At 43.6% G+C, this 19,263-nt stretch overlaps 1 protein-coding gene across 7 annotated transcripts in view; it reads left to right on the top strand.

The window, feature by feature from the left end:
- PTPN12 (protein tyrosine phosphatase non-receptor type 12) overlaps positions 1-19,263 on the top strand; it is a 179,321-nt gene that overhangs the window by 111,633 nt on the left and 48,425 nt on the right. For all 7 annotated transcript variants that reach the window (XR_004540573.1, XM_033957666.1, XM_033957664.1 and 4 more), the window contains one exon: positions 14,870-15,852. Coding sequence is in view for 6 of the 7 variants with exons in the window: in XM_033957666.1 (XP_033813557.1) it covers positions 14,870-15,852 (983 nt within the window). In the remaining variant the exon portion in view is untranslated. The remainder of the gene's footprint in view (positions 1-14,869; positions 15,853-19,263) is intronic.

Raw genomic sequence — 19,263 nt, 5'->3', positions numbered from 1 at the left:
AGGTCCTTTTTTGCCTGTAGTAGCTCTAGGTCAAACCAGCCCTCCTGGTTTGAGGATCTAATTCTGCTGGTTTTTAGGGGGGCTATTTCGTTTAGTATGTTTGTGCTGTCTTTGATCCAGGTGGTCATGTTTTGGTTCGTTTCGTCGTTTTGTTTTGTGATAGTTTCGTAGCGGGACCAGAATTCGTTCGGGTCGATCTTGCCTCTAGTGGTGTGGGTTTTGGTGTTTCTTGCTTTTCTGTTTATGGTGGTTTTTTGTTGGTAGTGAATGGAGAAGCTACAAAGTTTGTGGTCCGACCATAGGGAGTCTGTCCAGTTGTCTTGTTTCCAAACAAATTTGGGAGTGATTGATTCTTTGGCGGAGAAGGTCACCAGGTCTAACTGGTGACCTCTTTGGTGGGTTGCGATGGGTGGGGGTTTGAAGTAACCTAGCTGTGAGATTAGTGACCAGAGGTCGGATATATCTGGCTGATCTGTTTGCTCAAGGTGAATGTTGATGTCACCGCATAGAAGGTTGTATGGGCTTGCTAAAGAGTTGGTTAATAAAAATTCGGCGAAGTCCTCCCTGGCGACCGTCCATTTTTTGGGGGGGATATAAAAGAGAGTGATTGTTAGGGAGGAAGCAAAGGCCTTTGAAGTTAGTGAGGCGGCTAGTATTTCTAGGTTGGGGGAGGATTTGGTGTTGAGTGTGGTGCAGTTTAGATGGTCTTTGAAGATTATTGCTAGGCCTCCTCCCCTTCCCCTGGTTCTGGCTAGGGACAAAATCTTAAAGCCTGGAGGGAGACAGTCTTTGATGATGATGTCTGTGTCTGATAGTAACCAGGTTTCAGTAAGCAAGACAAAGTCGGGATTGGTTTCGGTCAGCCAGTCTTTAATCAGGATGGATTTATTCCTCATCGATCTTATGTTTAGGTAGTAACCTTGAAGGTTTTGGAAGTTGGTGGGGTCCGTTGGGGGATTGTGGGAGTAGGCTAGTTTTTTCAGTGTTCTTTGTTTTTTCATGAAGTGCTTGGTTGGTTTGTGGGTGGTGGGAGGATTGAGGGATGGGAAAGGACCTGTGTTTAGGTGGTCGTGTGGTGTGAGTGAGTGAGATCTGGGTTTTGCCAGACGGTATGAGGAATAGTGAACTGGGATGGGGGCGGAGTGTATTGGGTCGGCTGTGCAGATCTTGGTGGTGAGTAGGTAGAGTAGGAGTAGTGTAGCGCATTGGTGAGAGTTAGACCAGGCCATAGTGGCGCACTTGGAGGGGAAAGTGGCGCACTTGGGGGGGAAGGGATTGTTGATGGAAGATTGTGAATTTTTTTTTTTTTTTTTTTTTTGTGTCTTAACGGGTTGAAATGGTATTTGGATGGTGATCAGGCAGTGGTGTCTATATGACTGAACGTGTGAGGAGGGGGGGGTTTGGCAGCTGTACTGTTGTATGGGGCTAAAGGCAGGTATGGTAGTTACGGGTTGGAGGGAGTTACAAAGGTGCTGTAATGTTACATATTTGTGGGTTAGAGGTTATTACATAATGGCAGGTTGGAGGTTGTTACACAGTTAAACAATTACAGGCTGTTGATCATATAGTTACAAGTTAAGTTAACAGCTATGCAATTAAGAAACTATTGTCTATTGATACAGATACAGGTTAAGTAAAAGGTTATTCAATTACAAGACTGTTGACTATAGGGAGTAAAAGGATCCGTTTTCCCCCACAATCACAAACTGCCTCTCTTCTGCTCCCGGATGTACTCCCCGGACTGGCTCGAGGCCGACGCCTTCCTCCTCGACTGGGAGGGAAGGTTCCTGTACGCGTTCCCGCCGTTTCCTCTGATCCTGCGGACGCTCGTCCACCTGAAAACAGTACAAGCCACCCTGATCCTGATTGCTCCTCGCTGGCCACGCCAGCCTTGGTTTTCCCTTCTACTTCAACTCAGTGTCAGAGATCCACTACCTCTGCCTCGGTTTCCCTCTCTACTATCACAGGGTCAGGGTTCGCTGTTACATCCCAATCTTCAATCTCTTCATCTGAATGCTTGGTTTCTTTCCCCCTGTCTTCTCTCCCCGTGTCTCAATCAGTCAAGGAGATATTGGAGGCCTCTAGAAAGACCTCAACGAGAACCTGCTACTCCCAAAAGTGGACCAGATTCTCAGCCTGGTGCTCCTCTCACAGCCAGGACCCGGTGTCGGTCCCCGTCCCCCTGGTCCTTGACTATTTACTTCAATTATCTCACTCCGGCCTAAAGACCAACTCCATTCGAGTACACTTCAGTGCGATTGCAGCCTTCCATCAGCCCCTAGAAGGGAAAGCCCTCTCGCTCCACCCCCTAGTCTCTCGCTTCATGAAGGGTCTTCTGAATGTCCACCCTCCTCTCAAACCTCCTCCGGTGGTTTGGGACCTTAACGTGGTTCTGGCTCAACTAATGAAACCTCCATTTGAGCCCCTAGACAAATGCCATCCAAAATTCCTCACTTGGAAGGTGATTTTCTTGCTTGCGCTCACTTCCGCTCGGCGGGTTAGTGAGCTACAAGCTCTAGTGGCGGACCCACCCTTCACGGTATTCCATCACGACAAGGTGGTACTCCGCACTCATCCAAAGTTCCTGCCTAAAGTAGTGTCTGATTTTCACCTCAATCAGTCCATTGTCTTACCTGTGTTTTTTCCAAAGCCCCACTCTCATCCCGGAGAGGTGGCGCTCCACACTCTTGACTGTAAGAGAGCGTTGGCCTTCTACCTCCAACGCACTCAACCACACCGGAAAGTCCCACAATTGTTTTTGTCCTTCGACCCAAACCGGTTAGGTCACCCAGTCTCCAAGCGCACCTTGTCCAACTGGTTGGCCGATTGCATCTCCTTTTGCTACGCTCAGGCTGGTCTCGCACTGCATGGTCGAGTAACGGGACACAAGGTCCGAGCGATGGCAGCCTCTGTAGTGTTCCTCAGGTCCACACCTATTGAGGAAATCTGCAAGGCTGCCACGTGGTCTTTGGTTCATACTTTCACCTCACATTACTGTCTGGACTCGCTGTCCAGGAGCGATGGCCGGTTCGGCCAATCGGTTTTGCGAAATCTATTTGCTTAAATTGCCAACTTCCCTCCATCCCTCTTCAGTTAGCTTGGAGGTCACCCACATGTGAGAATATCATGCCTGCTTGTCCTGGGATAAAGCACAGTTACTTACCGTAACAGGTGTTATCCAGGGGCAACAGGCATATATTCTCACAACCCGCCCACCTCCCCGAGGTTGGCTTCTTTGCTAGTTAAGTGAAGTGAACTGGAGACCACGAGGGGATGCGCCCTCTAGTGGAGCAGGAAGGCACGCATGCGTGGAGCAGCAGAGCAAACTTAAATCTTCAATCAAGTTTGCTTGAAAATGCTTCCGCATCGGAGCTCTGTAGATGACGTCACCCACATGTGAGAATATATGCCTGCTGTCCCTGGATAACACCTGTTACGGTAAGTAACTGTGCTTTACTGCACCCCTCTATGGTGGTCATATCTGCTCTCAATCAAGTCAGAAGCTCAAGGACCCATACCTTGGCTCTCCTGAGCAAAGATGCTCATCTCTGGAGTCGTTTGGGAGGGAAAGTTTTCAAGCCTCAACACTTACCTCCCATATCCAGATCTACCAGTTCTACATAAGCATTTAGTCTATCTCCTTTCACCTTCATCCTCAAAAATCAGCCCAGCCTGGGCATAAGCAAAAAAGATGCAGTCTGCTAGCCAAATGGATAAAGTGTGTTTACTGATGGCTGCTCCCATCCTGTTCGAGTCAAAAGACTTGGTTTACTTGGTTCTTGGTATCCATTGTGCTCAGGTTTGCAGACAGTCTTCCACTGGAGTAGGCTGTTCACTTTCACCATACAGCTAACAAACAGAAGGAGAGCAGGAAGCAATTGGCTAGGGGCACCTTTGATGTAGCATCTGGACCAGGGGCCTCCAAACTTGGCCCTTGCCAGGTCAGGATTTCCCAAATGAATATGCATGAGATCTATTTGCATACAATGGAAGCAGTGCATGTGAATAGATCTCATGTAAATTCATTGGGAAAATCCTGTAAATTCAACTGGATTACGGCCTTCAAGAACTGATGTTGGATAACCCTGATGTAGACTTTTCAACTTGGGTGTCGGAATTTACAGACTATCGTGATTGTGTATCTCTGATTTGGAATCAATGGTTCAGGAAAAGTTGGCAGACCTCCTTTGCTGCAGTGATGATCTTTTTGGGAAAAGGTGGCAGACTTCATTATGAGAATTAATTTCATAAAATCTTTGTCTCGGCCTGCTCTTTCTATGTATGGTCTTTCATGCTGAAGGTTTTCTGGAGGGAATAGAAAGGATTCCTACTACTATAAAAGGCGAGTTCTGCTCTTCTTCACATACAATCTCAGACTCTGTACCAGTGGAGTCAAAATTTGGCCAGCTCTCCAGTCTGAACAGTGGATGGGCTTTTAATTGGCTCCAAGAGAGCATAGCTGCCATTGAAGTAGCTGTCCTGGATGACCTACCAGTGGGAAGGAGGCTGAATATTTTCCAAAAAAGATGACCACATGTAACCTCAGACTGGTAGGTTCTCCAAATAATCCAGGTAAGTTATGCTGTCATTTGGCAAAAAATGCTTCCAACTTCAGATCTCATCACTGGGAAGTGCTCACAGAGGAACTCTCCTCCCTTCTAAAGGCCTATGCAGTTGAACCGGTTCTACTAGGACAGGGGTGTCCAATGTCGGTCCTTGAGGGCCGCAATCCAGTCGGGTTTTCAGGATTTCCCCAATGAATATGCATGAGATCTATGTGCATGCACTACTTTCAATGCATATTCATTGGGGAAATCCTGAAAACCCGACTGGATTGCGGCCCTCGAGGACCGACATTGGACACCCCTGTACTAGGAGAAGGGAAGGGATTCTATTCCAAGTACTTGTGCCCAGAAAAATGGGAGAATTTCTTCCCATCCTAGATCTAAGGGCCCTGAATAAATATCTGATCAAAGAAAAATTCAGGATTTCCCTGGGCACCCTTCTTCCCATGATTCAGAAAAATGATTGGCTATGCTCTCTAGACTTAAAGGATGCTTATACTCACATATTCATGTCATAGGAAGTATCTTAGATTTCAGGTAATGAAACATCACTACTGGTATTGTGCCCTGATGTATGATCTTGCATCTACTCTCGGGGTATTTACGAAATGCCTTGCCATAGTTGCAGTATCGCTGTACATACTGGGAGTTCGTGTTTCCCTACTTGGACAATTGGCTGGTCAAGAGTACTTAAAGGAAAGGCACTCAGGAGACCATGCAGAGAACTATTTGGGTGTTGGAGCTATTAGGGTTCATTATCCACTATCTCAAGTACCAGTACAGCAATTAGAGTACATTGGAGCCCTGTTAGACATGATGCAAGCTCAAGCCTACCTGCTGCAGGCATGGGCAAATGCCCTTGTTGCTGTCGCCATCACCACTCGGGTTCAGTGCAACCAGCAAGTCATTGCTTGGCAAATGTTGAAGTTAATGGGCCACATTACTTCCACATTGCATGGCATGCCTCCATTTGAGGAGTATCCAGTGGACCCTTTCTTCTCTCTGATGCCAAGCTAGGGGAACCTTGCAAATATTATCATGGTCACTCTGGAGCTAGCCCAGTCACTTCTCTTGTGGATGTTTTATCTCAATTTGAACCTGGAGCTCCAATTCCAATGCCTCAATATGAAAAGGTTTTGACCATGGATGCTTCTACTCTATGGTGAGGGACTCGTATTCATGGGCTTCACATGCAGGAGACCTGGTTTATTCAGGAGACACAGTTCCAAATTAACCTTCTAGAATTGTGGGCAATCGAGAATGCGCTAAAGAAATTGAGATCAACTGTTTAACCAAATTGTGCTAATTTAAATAGAGAATCAGGTTGCTATGTATTATATTAACGAGCAGGGAATATGGGATCCTACCCCTTGTATCTGGAAGAAGTTGGGATGTGGCTCTGGGCCACATACCTGGCAGGGAAGGACAACACTCTGGCTGGCAGACTGAGCAAGATGATGAAACCATATGAGTGGTCTCTCAGTATTGGTATTGTCTGCAAAATCTTCCAAGAGTGGAGCACCCCCTCAGTGGATCTCTTTGCCACTCATCCTAAAAACAAGTTCCCTCGGTACTGTAGAGACTCAGGTCACATGACAAGCTAGTACTGTCTGTCTTCCTCCTAGATTGGGGTTGAATGTTTTGTATGTATATTTTCCTATTCCTCTTTTAGGAAAAATTTTGCTGAAACTCAAGCATGACTGAGGGGCCATAATCTGCCTCAACCACTAATAGCATGTTGAGGATCTGGTTCCCTCGTCTTCTGGAGTTGTCCTCTGGAGAACTGTGGAGATTGAACTTTTTTTATGACACATAACGTAGAATGAGGGGTAGACTTCAGTCCCTGGTATTCGTGGCCTGGATATTGAGTGTAAAATTTGCATCTCTGCAGCTTTAATATGGAGGAGGTTTGTCATCTGGTGTGAGGTCAAGGCCCTAGAACTATCTCCTTTCTCTAGACAAAACCTGCTTGAATACCTCCTCCACCTTTCTAAGTGGTTTAAAAAACAACTGTAAGGATTCACCTCAGTGTAATCAGTGCTTATCACCGGATGGGAGGTGAGCCCATCTCTGTACTGCTTTTTGTTTCTTGAGAAGTTTGCTGTTGACAAAGACCCCCATCAAATCTCCAACTTTGTGTCATGAGACCAGAACGTCATCGTCACTCAGCTGATAAGAGCTCCAGTTTGAGCTACTTGACTCCTGTTAAACTGAAGTACTTGACTTGGAAGATCTTGATTTTGGTGGCAGTCACATTAACGCAGGATTAGTGGACTTCAGGCCCTAGTAGTGGATCCACTTTATACAATTTCATCACTACAGAATAGTTCTCCACATTCAAGTTTCTTCCTAAGATGGTGTCTGAATTACATTTTACTCAGTCCATTGTTCTGCCAACATTCTTCCCAAAACCTCAAGCCTATCCTGGTGAGAGCACACCACACAGTTTGGACTGCAAGTGAACCTTGACCTTCTATCTGGAGTGGACTGAAGCCCATATAGTCTTTTGACTCAAACAGGATGGGAGCAGCCATCAGTAAACACACTTTATCCATTTGGCTAGCAAACTGCATCTTTTTTGCTTATGCCCAGGCTGGGCTGATTTTTGAGGATGAAGGTGAAAGGAGATAGACTAAAAAGTAACCTCAGAAAATACTTTTTCATGGAAAGGGTGGAGAATTCATGGAATGGCTCTCTTGGTGGAAGTGATGGAGACGAAGTGTGTATCTGAATCCAAGAAAGCTTGCGACAAGTACATTGAATCTCTAAGGAAGGGGAAAGGATAGTAGATGGCAAGGACAGACATAGATAAGCCATATGAGTTTTTATCTGCCTTCATTTTTCTGTTTCTGTGTTAATGAGAGCCTTGGCTGCTTTCATAGCCCACTTGTGATCAGCTTCCATTGAAGATGCACATTCACATCACATTACTGCCTTGAGTACCATACCCAACATGACAGCAGGTTTGGACCTCGTACAATCCATTATCCTCTCCAGATTGGATTATTGCAATTCCATTTACCTAAGCTTAACAAAGAAAAGCCTCCACAGACTCCAACTAATCCAGAACACCGCGGCCAAACTTATCTTCTCAAAAAGTAAATTTGACCATGTCACACCGCTCCTATCCAAACTCCACTGGCTTCCCGTTATTTCCAGGGTCTACTTTAAATGTGCCTGCCTAACCTTCAAGATCCTCCACGGTATCCTTCCTCCTTTTATCCCTCTATCCTGGAATTCCTCAAATCCAACCTCCACTAGATCCACTCAAAAATTAAAACTATCCTACCCCTCCTTAAAAGGCATCTCCCTTGTTGGTAAACTTGGCTCTTCCCTCCCTTTCAGAATCACTCAGCTCTGGAACAGTCTCCCTTCCCCGCTCCTGGCACTCTCACACCAACCTCTCTTCTCTCATACTTATATAATTCCACTGGAGTTCCGTTCCTTCCCTAACCATGTAAACCGTGTCGAGCTCCATCTGCGGAGATGATGCGGTATATAAACCCAAGATTTAGATTAGATTAGATTAGATAGTCATGCAGAATTTGGCATCCAGAATCTACTCTCCTAGGCCATTTGTTTCTGTTCACATCAGATCTGTTTTGGTTGCGTGTGTTGATTTCTGTTGACCTTACTGTTGCAAGCCCCCATTGACCTTTGTTATTTTCAGTGAGTCTGGTAGCAAGGGATTCCCATATATGAGAATACTAGTCTTGTATGTCCTTGGATAAAATGAAGTTACTTACCTGTAGCTGGTGTTTTCCGAGGACAGCAGGACTAGTGTTCTCACATACCCTCATTCCTCCCTTAGGAGCTGCATTTCTCATGATTTATAATCAAACTGGAGGTCCTGGGTGACTTGGGCTTGTGGGAAGGTACTCGTGTGTGTGCAGTGTGGGCCTGCCAAAGGCTTTCTTCCAATGAACACTGATAGCTTCTGCAGTGGGGCTCTGTCAGGGATGCTGCCCACATTGAGAATATTAGTCCTGCTGTCCTTGGAGAACACCTGCTACAGTTGAATAACCTCGGTATACTTTGGTGAATGTGGTGTTTTTTGCTTGAGCTGGGAGCACTGCAGTACTTAGTGCAGTGCTAATAATAATTCTTGCTAACTGATTTCATAGGGTTGGATAGTTTCTAAAGGGATCTGTAGCCATTAAGAGCATAAGTACTGCCAGATTTAGTCAGACGAAAGGTCCTTTAACTTCAGTATCAAGTTTCAAGTTTATTATAAATTTGATTGATCACTTATTCAAAATTCCAAGCGATGAAACATATCAGTAAAATGACAAAATTAAGGGGGCAACAAAACAAACAAAAAACTAAACCTTACGAAACATATTGAAGATTGACTTTACAAACTTAATAAAACAAGAGGAAAGGATGGGAAAAGAAATACAAATTGATTGATAGAAGAGAAAACAATTATGATAAACAATATGAAGTGAAAGAACAATGAACCTCAAAGAAGTTATGGAATTAGAATGAAACTCCTAGTCAAGCTTTTTAATAAGTGCATCTTTAAAAAGAAAGCTTTTTAGTTTGCTCTTAAATTTATCCAAATTGTTTTCTTCCCTTAAGTAAATAGGGAGGGAATTCCATGTTTGAGGAGCTGTAACTGAAAAGATAAAATGTCACCATGTGTTAATAATTTTAAGTGATGGAATAACTAGTAAATGTTGATCATTGGACCTCAGTAGTCTAGTTGAAGTATAGGGAATCAATGATTTGTAAATGAAAGCCGGAGTTTTGTATAGCAAAGATTTGAAGGTAAGCAGACTTAATTTATACATTATACGTAGTGCGCTTTCTTAAGAAGGGAAGTCACGTGATCAAATTTCTTAGCTTTCATTATAAGTTTGATTGATGCATTTTGGATGATCTGTAAACATCTGATTTCATTTTGGGCTTTTCCCTTAACTAGGGCATTGCAATAATCGATTTTTGAAATAACCAAGGAGTGAATTAATATGTTAAGAGACTTTGGACATTGAAATTTTGAAACTGAACGGATTTGGCGAAGTCTGTAGAAAGTTGATTTAACAATGTTACTAATGTGATCATGATAGGTTAGTTTATCATCAAAGATAACTCCTAAGATCTTAATGCTACTTATCAACTGTAAAGCGGTACCCTTAATAGAAATTGGAAAAATAAGTTTAAAACTATCTTTCCAGGGAAAGAACATGACATTTGATTTATTTATTAACATTAAGAGCTGATCTGTTAGCATCAAGCCACTGGTGAATCTGTTCAAGTTTCTTAATAATTGCTATTGTTTTGGGAGAGTTATTGGGATCAAGCGGATGTAAAAGCTGAATATCATCTGAGTAAGCAAATACGGTGAAGCCAACTTCTTAGTCAACTTTGCCAAGTAAGGGATATTTGCAATTGGCCTGTAATTAGATTTTACCTCAGAGCTGATTTTTTTTGATCCTTAGTAATAGGACAAATGACTGTTTCCTTCCATGCTTTGGGTATAATGCTTTGTTGGAGACTTTCATTGATTAGGGCAAGGATGAAAGGACCAAAAATTTTAAAATAACGTTTAAGAATGAAAGGGGGGATTGATTCTGCTTGGTTTTAATAAGGGATTCAATCTCCATAAGATTAGGTAGATTACATTGTGAGCATTTTGAGGATAATGATGACCTTGGCTCAGTTTGGTCTTGATCTGGTATGGAATGCTGATTCATGGTTAGGTTTTTCCTGATGTTGTTAACCTTGTCTATGAAATAATTTGCAAGTTCCTGGGCAGAGTATTAGTTATTTGATTTTGTTTTTTGGTTGTAGAGGTAACCAATTTTAAAATAGAGTAAAGCGCAGAGATGTTTTTAGCTTTCAAAATTTGGCTTGAATAGTATTTCATTTTTGCCTGGTTTATTTTTGCTTTATACAAATTTGAGTGTTCTTTAAATTTTTCAAGATTGATCTGGATCTTATCTTTTCTCCACCTACATTCTAGAGATCAAAGTTGTTTTTTGATAAGAACAAGTTCTGCCGTAAATCAGGGATTTGAATGTTTTCGTGCTGTTTCTATCAGTGGCCAATCCAAATAAAGTTGCAGTAGTATTGAGCTTTCAGTTCAGTGAGATTCTTCCAGATTATAAGGATTTAGTATTGCAGTCAGTTTTGATTGACCTGACATAACAGCTGTTGGAGCTAGACTAATTATGTTTGAGTCGAAGGAAGGACTCTACAAGTTTACAAAATTTTTTTTTAATTTTTTAATTTTTTCTTAAAAAATATAATCAGAGTAGAGTGTATTTTGTCCTGTTGGTTTCTTCCAGAAATGTAGAGCACATAATTTTGTTCCAAACTTGATTTAACAAAATTTATCAGAGAACATTAACAGGGTTCAATATTCTCATGATTCTTCAAGCTGGAAATCCAATCAAATTGTAGAAGGTATCAAGACTCCTAGCATCTGAAACAACTTCAGAGATTGGGGCATCAGTATTACTGAAGCTATTCAGTTTATGATAGAGATTTTTTGTTTTTATAATTCTGCTTTGAATAGTTACGAGACTCTGTTACTTGGCCAAACAAGATGCAAAGAATAATCAAGTCGACTAAAATAATGCTAGTGTGTAGCTTAAACCTAGTTATCAAGAGTTCAGTGTTCCTGTTTTAATTATGTCGAAGAATGCTGGGCTCTGAGTCTATTTTTGGTTGATCATAACAGCTGTATTCCATGATTCTTTGCATCTGTGTTCTTTCATCTGTTAATAGACCCTTTACACTGGGTTTCTTGAGAATTTTTTCTTTGGATTCTGGCCAGGATTCTTTTCACTCTGAGCTACAATTTGTTCTTTTATTCTGTAGTACATTTCTACTCGGCATGTAGAGCAGCTTCAGTTTGAAAGTCAATTGTCATTTGTCACGTTTGTATACTCCCAAGAGCTATGGGTATTTTCTGTACTTGAGCTAAAATTACCTGATGGATTTGAATGGTAGAATAATTTGTGATTCTCACAGGAATGAAAATATAATCAGTAAAGTTGTGGTTTGTTTTTTTTAAATTGAGGACAATATTGATCATTTTTAAATTTAAGATTCAGAGAAATTCCTGTAATGGACTGTAATTGAAACAGGGAGCAGAGGTGGGCACAGGGAAACAGCTTGATTTCTTTTCCTTACCTTTTCTGAGTCTAGAATAGAGAGCTGCACGGGAACGGGGATGACGGGAATCCCGCGGGACCCGCGGGGATCCCGTGGGTTCCCCCTTTGGGTCATGGGGATCCCGTGGGGACGCCCCCTAGGGTCGCGGGGATCCCGTGGGGACGCCTCCGAGGGTCGCGGGGTTCCTGCGGGGTTGGATCGCAGCGGGGTTGGTCGAGCCGCGAGGGTAGTCTCCTTCTCCTTACCTGCCCTGTCGCAGCACACATCCGAACGGAAATCTTCCCGATGTCAGCGCTGACGTCGGAGGGAGGGCTTAAGCAAAGCCCTCCCTTCCTCCGACGTCAGCGCTGACATCAGGAAGACTTCCGGTCGGCTGTGTGCGGCAGGGCAGGTAGGAAGAAGGCAATGGCGTACGAAAGAGGGGGGAGGGGGTGGTCCGCCCCGGAGAATGTGCACAGCCGGTCAGGTCCCCCGATCGACCGACAACAGGCCCTGCCGACAAAACTCCCTGCCCTGTAGCCGCGAATCTAAATTACCTCTTACAGCAGCTTCACTACTTCAGCTGCTGTAAGAAGGTAATTTAGATTCGCGGCTACAGGACAGGGAGATTTGTCCGACCGGGCCTGTTCTGTTGTCGGTCGGGTGCAAAAGCGCCACAAAGGTGGAGGCAGAGAGGGAGGAAAGGTGGAGTGGAGAAGAAAAGACGCTTAAGGGGGGAGAAGGCCGCTGAAAGTACTGGGGAAGACAAAGGGGTGGAAAAGAACGCTGAAAGGACATGGGGTAAACGGGAGGAAGGGGGGGGAAGGACCCTGAAAGCACTGGGGAAGACAAAGGGGTGGAGAATGCCACTGAAAGGACATGGGGAAGACAGAGGGGGGAGAAGGCCGCTGAAAGGACATGGGGAAGGCAGAGAGGGGAGAAGGATGCTGCCTGACAGGACATGGGAAAGATGGTGGGGGAGAAGGACACTGAAAGGAAATGGGGAAGAGGGAATGGGAAGAAGACGCTGGCAGGGAAGAAGACAGAGGTGCCAGACTATGGGGGGAGCGGAGGGAAAAAGATGGGTGCCAGACCAATTTGGGAGGGGGGAGAAAGGGAGAGGCACAGTAACAGAGCAAATGGAAGACGCAGAAAGAACAGAGACAGTGGATGGAAGGAATTAAATGAGAACATGAGGAAAGCAGAAACCAGGCAACAAAGGTAGGAAAAAAATTATTATTTTTTTTTTTTGCTTAAGGATAAAGTAGTATATTAGTTGTGTTGATAAAAATTTATAAACATTAGAGGCTCTGGTAGAAACCCGTTTACAAAGTATGTATTCTTCCCAATTAATATTTCCAAATTAATAAAGTCTTTTTGCTTATTTTTAAATGGGTTTCTACCAGAGCCTTTAATTCAGTAGCATAATTAGATGAAATAACTATTTCTGTAGTTTATAGGGACAGGCGGGGACGTAGGGGATTCCTCACGGGGACGGGTGGGGACGGAGGGGATTCCTCGCGGGGACGGGTGGGGACGGAGGGATTCCTCGCGGGGACGGGTGGGGACGGGTGGGAGTCCTCACGGGGACGGGTGGGGACGGGTGGGACTTTGGCGGGGACGGGTGGGGACGGGTGGGATTTCTGTCCCCGCGCAACTCTCTAGTCTAGAATAGATGATCACATAGAGATGAATCTAGATAGACTATCTGCAGAGAATTTATAGCTACTTTACTGTGGGTATTTATTTCCAGCCAAAGCACTTGTCGTTTTGAAAAATCAAACTACACACATCATTTCCAATAAAACCACACCTGTGGGAGTACCCTCAAAGTATTCAGGTAAAATTACATACATTTTAGACCACATGGACAAATTTACTGTAAGAAAGTGGACAGTAGAGAATGACACGATGACAAAATTCATCACCGTTCCCGTCCCCGCGGATAACCGCGGGAAACCATCTTCATGTCGTTCTTTAAGGAGAGAGGGAAGAATCAGAGTATAAATGGCCACAACCACTGACCCGCAAGCTTTGCTTTGAAGAATGCTGGTGTAGAAGGACTGAGGTTGAAACAGACACTACAGAATGACAGTCTCTGGTAGCCAGAGCAGATATTGTGATGTCATAATGCCTCATTCCACCAGTGCCTAAGAGCCAATCACATCAGTGATGTCACAATGGCTTCATTATCCTTGGCTCACATAAGAATCAGAGTATGAATGGCCACAACCACTGACCCTCAAGCTTTGCTTTGAAGAATGCTGGTGTAGAAGGACTGAGGTTGAAATAGACACTAGAAAGTGACATGGGATTATTTCCCGCGGTTATCCGTGGGGACGGGAACGGTGATGAATTTTGTCACCATGTCATTCTCTAGTGGACAGTTTTGAACAAGATCATTTCTGTAGTGTAAATGCTTTTTTACCTGTGGACCTGACTTTGAGTTTTTCTACTACTACTATTTATCATTTCTGTAGCAGCATTAGATATCTGCAGTGCTGTACACGTTATATGCAGGTACTTTGTCCCCGTTGGGCTCACAATCTAAAGTGTTTTTTTATGCCCGAAGCAATGGAGTGTTAAGTGACTTGCCCAGAGTCACAAGGAGCTTAAGTGGGAAATGAACCCAGTTCCCCAGGATCTCAGCTCACTGCACTAACCATTAGGCTACACCTCCACTCCCTTATTACTTTCAAGGTGTAGAGGTAAATTTAGCCTATTGATGTAATGCTATAACTTCTGCATTTGTCTGAACACTTAATTACTTGGAACTTCTCTGCAGTTGTGTTTATACTAAAATTTGGATACTTTTACCTCGGAAGTAAGCATATATGTTGAGGGGACAAAAGTAATATTTTAAATGTATTTCATTGTTTACACCAGCTAATTTTGTATGAATATTTATGACCTTCTCTGGGACAAGGTGACTACAGTCACCAGAAACAAAAAATGGTTTTAGTGAATTCTGTTGGAGCATTCAATTTGTTTGCAACAGTCGAAACCCTATTCATTTATGAGAAAAAGATGTTGCAGAAGTTCAAACATGTAACTTTTGCAGACAGCTTAGACCCATGATGTGAAAAACTGACATTTTGGATCTGCTACTTTAGTTACCTTTTCCCAGAGACAGTCACATTTATTGTACATCGCAATTTAATTTTAAAAGTACTGAGAATTACATTGTTATAAAATTGTTACAGCTGCCTTGTAGAAGGAGATGTTAAAGAAGAAATCTTACAGCCTCCAGAACGTCATCCAGTGCCACCCATCTTGACACCATCTCCCCCTTCTGCATATCCAACAGTCACTACTGTGTGGCAGGACAATGACAGATACCATCCAAAGCCAGTACTGCATACACTTTCCTCAGGACAGCCAATGGACCTCAATGAAAACTACAGTAAATCGATTGAGATTTCAGGGAAGAATGATTCCACTGTTGAACGTCCAGAAAAGAAACTGGAGCGCAAACTAAGTATTGAGATAAAGAAGGTTCCCCTTCAAGAGGGACCAAAAAGTTTTGATGGTAATCCTATTTTGAATAGAGGACTAGCAATTAAAATTAAATCCTTTCCCCCTTGCTCAGTGGATAAGACATGTAAAACACAGGAGTCTACTTCTGTGGATTCAGGTACAGATATTTTTCAAAACTCTTGTGGTGAATGCAGCAATGTACAACATCAGAAAGCTTTAGAAACTTCACTGGAAGACACTGCTAAACAGAGTTCTGATACTCCAACAAGGCCGGACCATCTTCCCCTTAAAGAGAAAGGACATGCCATGTGGTCTTCACCAGGTTCTGAAAATGCACTACCCTCAAATAATGTATCTTGTACTGCTGAGAAATCTTTGGATGTACTGTGTTCTGATTCTAAAGCTGTCTCTTTGGTACCAGATGAAACCTCCCAGGCTCTGCACGTGGCCGCTGATATCAGTGAACATAGCAGTACACCTTTAATTAGGGCACCCCTCAGTTTTACCAACCCTTTACATTCGGATGATTCTGACACTGATGAAAGGAACTCTGATGGAGCCATAACCAAAAGCTTGTCTAATGTCTCTACCGCACACGCCACTGTTTCTGCTGTCAGTATGTGTGAAACCCCTACTGCAAGAAAAGTATTACCAATGTCTATCGCTAAACATGATATACCGGTTACAATACATCCAGATGCTGCGAAAGGTAATAATTTTTTTAAACTTGTTTAGGTGCATTATTTCAGTATCTACAAAACTTTTCCACCTCTCTTGGTTCTGGATATTTTATAGATCGCTTATTGTAATTGTACCTAATTGTAATTGTACCTAATTGATGTATTTTAGAATGTTCAAGATAAAGTTAATTTCCTTTGAGGACCAAGGTGACTATTTTCAATAAGCCCCTTCATTTCCTTCAGCAGAAATCTAAAGAAGGCTTAATGAGGCTAGAATTAGTACTGTTAACTTGAGTTGTTCCTTTTGCCAATGGCTGAATTTACATTGTGCTAGAGGGCAGAGAACAAGGTCACCCTTGCTTTTAGAATAGGAGCAATGTTGGGTTGGGAAAAAAAACTGATTTAGTTTTAAAGCGAAGAACCAGCACAGCTAAACTGGTCAAAGCTTTTAAGTTCACAGCCCCAAATCTTGACTTTCATTTTAGCTGGAAATTCTATTTAAGATAACATTATATTAGTTTTTAATTATGTAGCATGAGGCTCTATATTCATGGAATGTTAAATTTTTTTGGTAAATGAATTCTATTAATCAATTCATAATGTCATGGGTAATTTTTCTATCTAGAAGATATTATCTACGGATGCTTGGTTTTGCATTTCTCAAAACTTTGAATTTCACAGAATCAATCCCTTACCTCTTAAGTGCTAAATTTATATACAGTAGACTCTCTATTAACCAGAACTCGAGCAATCAGCAAAAAAATAAAATAAATCCCCCCCACCCCCCGAGACTACCTTCACTGCTACTCTCCATTCCGAACTCCCCTCAAGACTACCGGTGTTGCTACTCTCTAAACCAAATCCTCTCCACAGGGCCACAAATGCTGATATCCTCCACTGCAAATTGCCCCCCCCCCCAAACAGGTCACCGCTGCTGTTCTCCTTTTGCACCCAAGATAACTGATGCTGCTGTCCACCTTCTCCCCTCCCCCACTGACCGACCTTGTGATTACCATACACCTGCTGGTGCTTAAAGAGCCTGAGGTTCTGTGCTTATCCGACATCTACCAATCCCCATGAGTGGCAGTTAACTGAGAGTCTACTGTATCCGCACAAGTTGCTAAGTATGAGGAAGGAGGGGCAAGCAGTAAAAATGAAAGCAAAACTTTCAAGCAGAATACACTTCTCCTTCCGCATTCGTGGGTTTATTACTCGCAACTTATTCATGGGTTTTTTTGCCTCCCAAACAAAATTAAATTTTAAAGGATGCCTCTGATCCATCCCTGCCTCCTGGACCTCTCTAGACCTTACCTGGTGGTCTAGTGGTGACGCTGGGCAGGAGCGATCTTCCTAAGCTCCTGCTCCATGCAGAGCCGTCAACAAAAGTGGCTGCCGTGAGTTCCCGTTGTAGTCTTGTGAGTCCATGAGCACTCAAGGCAGCCATTTTTTTTTTTTTTACGGCTCTGCACGTGGCAGGAGCGTAGGAAGATCATTCCTTCACCGCTAAATCACCAGATAAGGTCTGGGGAGGTCCTGGAATGCAGGAGGGAAGTGGGGGTGGGTCAGAGTCAACCCTAAAAGTTATTTGCATTTTTTCAATATTTGCGGGTTGGCTCTGCCCCTAACCCCCCCGAATATTGAAGGGGAAGTGTACTCCACAAGTCTTGGGATCTCTGTGTGTATGGCCTGAGGTTTGTCATCATAATCTCTCCTTGGAGGAGAAAACTTATAATGGCCGCAATAATTTCATAGTTATTTATATTACATTACATTTCATTAGTGATTTTTTTTTTTTTATTCCGCCATTACCTTGCGGTTCAAGGCGGATTACAGAAGAGGATTTCTGGACATGTCCAGAGGTGTTAGAGTAGAGTGAGCTGCTTCAGAGGATTGAAATGCTTCATACGGTGTTAGTTAGTCTTCATGGATTTCTTGAATAGCAGGGTTTTTATTTCAAAAAAGCTGTCCTAACTTTATGTACTAATGTTAACTGAACACTAGTCATATCGGTCAGTGCTTGATTAACTGCCAGTTGACAGCTGATACTTGGATATACAATGCTGGGAGCTATGCATGCCCTTGCATTGGTATCCAGGGTCTGGTCAGCCTGCAGCTGTTAGCAACTCAGATACTGCATACAACTGCAGACTAAATATTGTGCCCATTGCATGTACCATGACGGGAATGAATTTCTCTTGCACTGTGATATGTTGAAAAGTTTTCAGTATCTGATTTAGTGCTAGTGCTGTTATTAAAACTTGTGCCAAAGAGTTTCCTTCTGGAATTCACAAGGTGTAATATGTACAGGTAACATAGGATGCACTCTGAAGTTCTCTTAAGTAATCAAATTGGTGCCATCCAGCACAATGGGGACTATTTCAGTATGCTGCGCTGTCACCCTTTCCGGTCTTGGATTGTATCTTTTGGTACTTTTTATCTTCTTTCTCTCTCCATGTGCTATACAGCATACCATATATACTTGATAAGTCAAGATTTTTGGGCCCTAAAAGAGTCCAAAAATTGGGTTTTCTGCTTTTAGTTGAGTTAGATAATTTCTGTGCCTCCCCTTTCTCTATGGTAAATGACCATAGAGAAAGGGGAGGCACAGAAATTATCTAACTTCCATTCTCTCCAACCTGGTGTCCGACTTGGTGATCTATTTTCTCAAACTCCCTCTTGTTGCCACCACTACCAAGAACCTGTTAAAGGTCAAATCTTTGCCAACAGCAAACAGCGTGACTGATACGCTGCTCGTGCTGACCCCACAGTCCTTCCTTCTGACACAACTTCCTGTTATGCTAGAGGAAGGGTTAAGGGGCCGGTGCAAGCAGCGCATCAGTCATGCGAGGTTTTGAGAGAGCAGATTATTGTGTCTAGATGGGAGAGGGAGAGTGGAAGGGGGAGGTGGGGGAAGGGAGAGTGGAGTGTTGGTTGCTGTAGAGGGGAGGAAGAGTAAAGTGCCAGTCACCACGGGAGGAGGGAAGGAAACAAGAGAGAAGTTCGATCACTGCAGGGAGAGGGGTAAGCAGTTCACTACCTCCTTTTCTTGATGCAACCTGGAGGGGAAAAGAGGAACAGTGCTGCCGCTGCCTGTGTCTGTGCTGAATTCTGCACAGCTTGTGCAGAAAGTGCTGTGCAGGTGTGCATAATTCCGCCAGAAGTAATGTTCAACCTAAAAGTACCGTATTTTCGCGGATATAACGCGCACCTGTGTAAAACGCGCACAGGGGTATAGCGCGCAGAAATCACGATGATATGTACCAAAACTTTTCTATACCGCGCTCAGGCATATAACGCGCATGATGCCCGACGCTCCTTTCGCCCGCCCTGACTTTCCGTGCGCTGTCCCGACTCTCCGTTCACCCCCCCTGACTTCCGTGCACTGTCCCCCCTTGAAGTCCTGTCCCCCCTTGAAGGTCTGTCCCCATCCTGAAAGCCTG

Source organism: Geotrypetes seraphini, chromosome 9 (assembly GCF_902459505.1).
Source record: "Geotrypetes seraphini chromosome 9, aGeoSer1.1, whole genome shotgun sequence".
NCBI lineage: Eukaryota > Metazoa > Chordata > Amphibia > Gymnophiona > Dermophiidae > Geotrypetes > Geotrypetes seraphini.
This window is presented reverse-complemented; position numbering and strand designations above follow the sequence as displayed.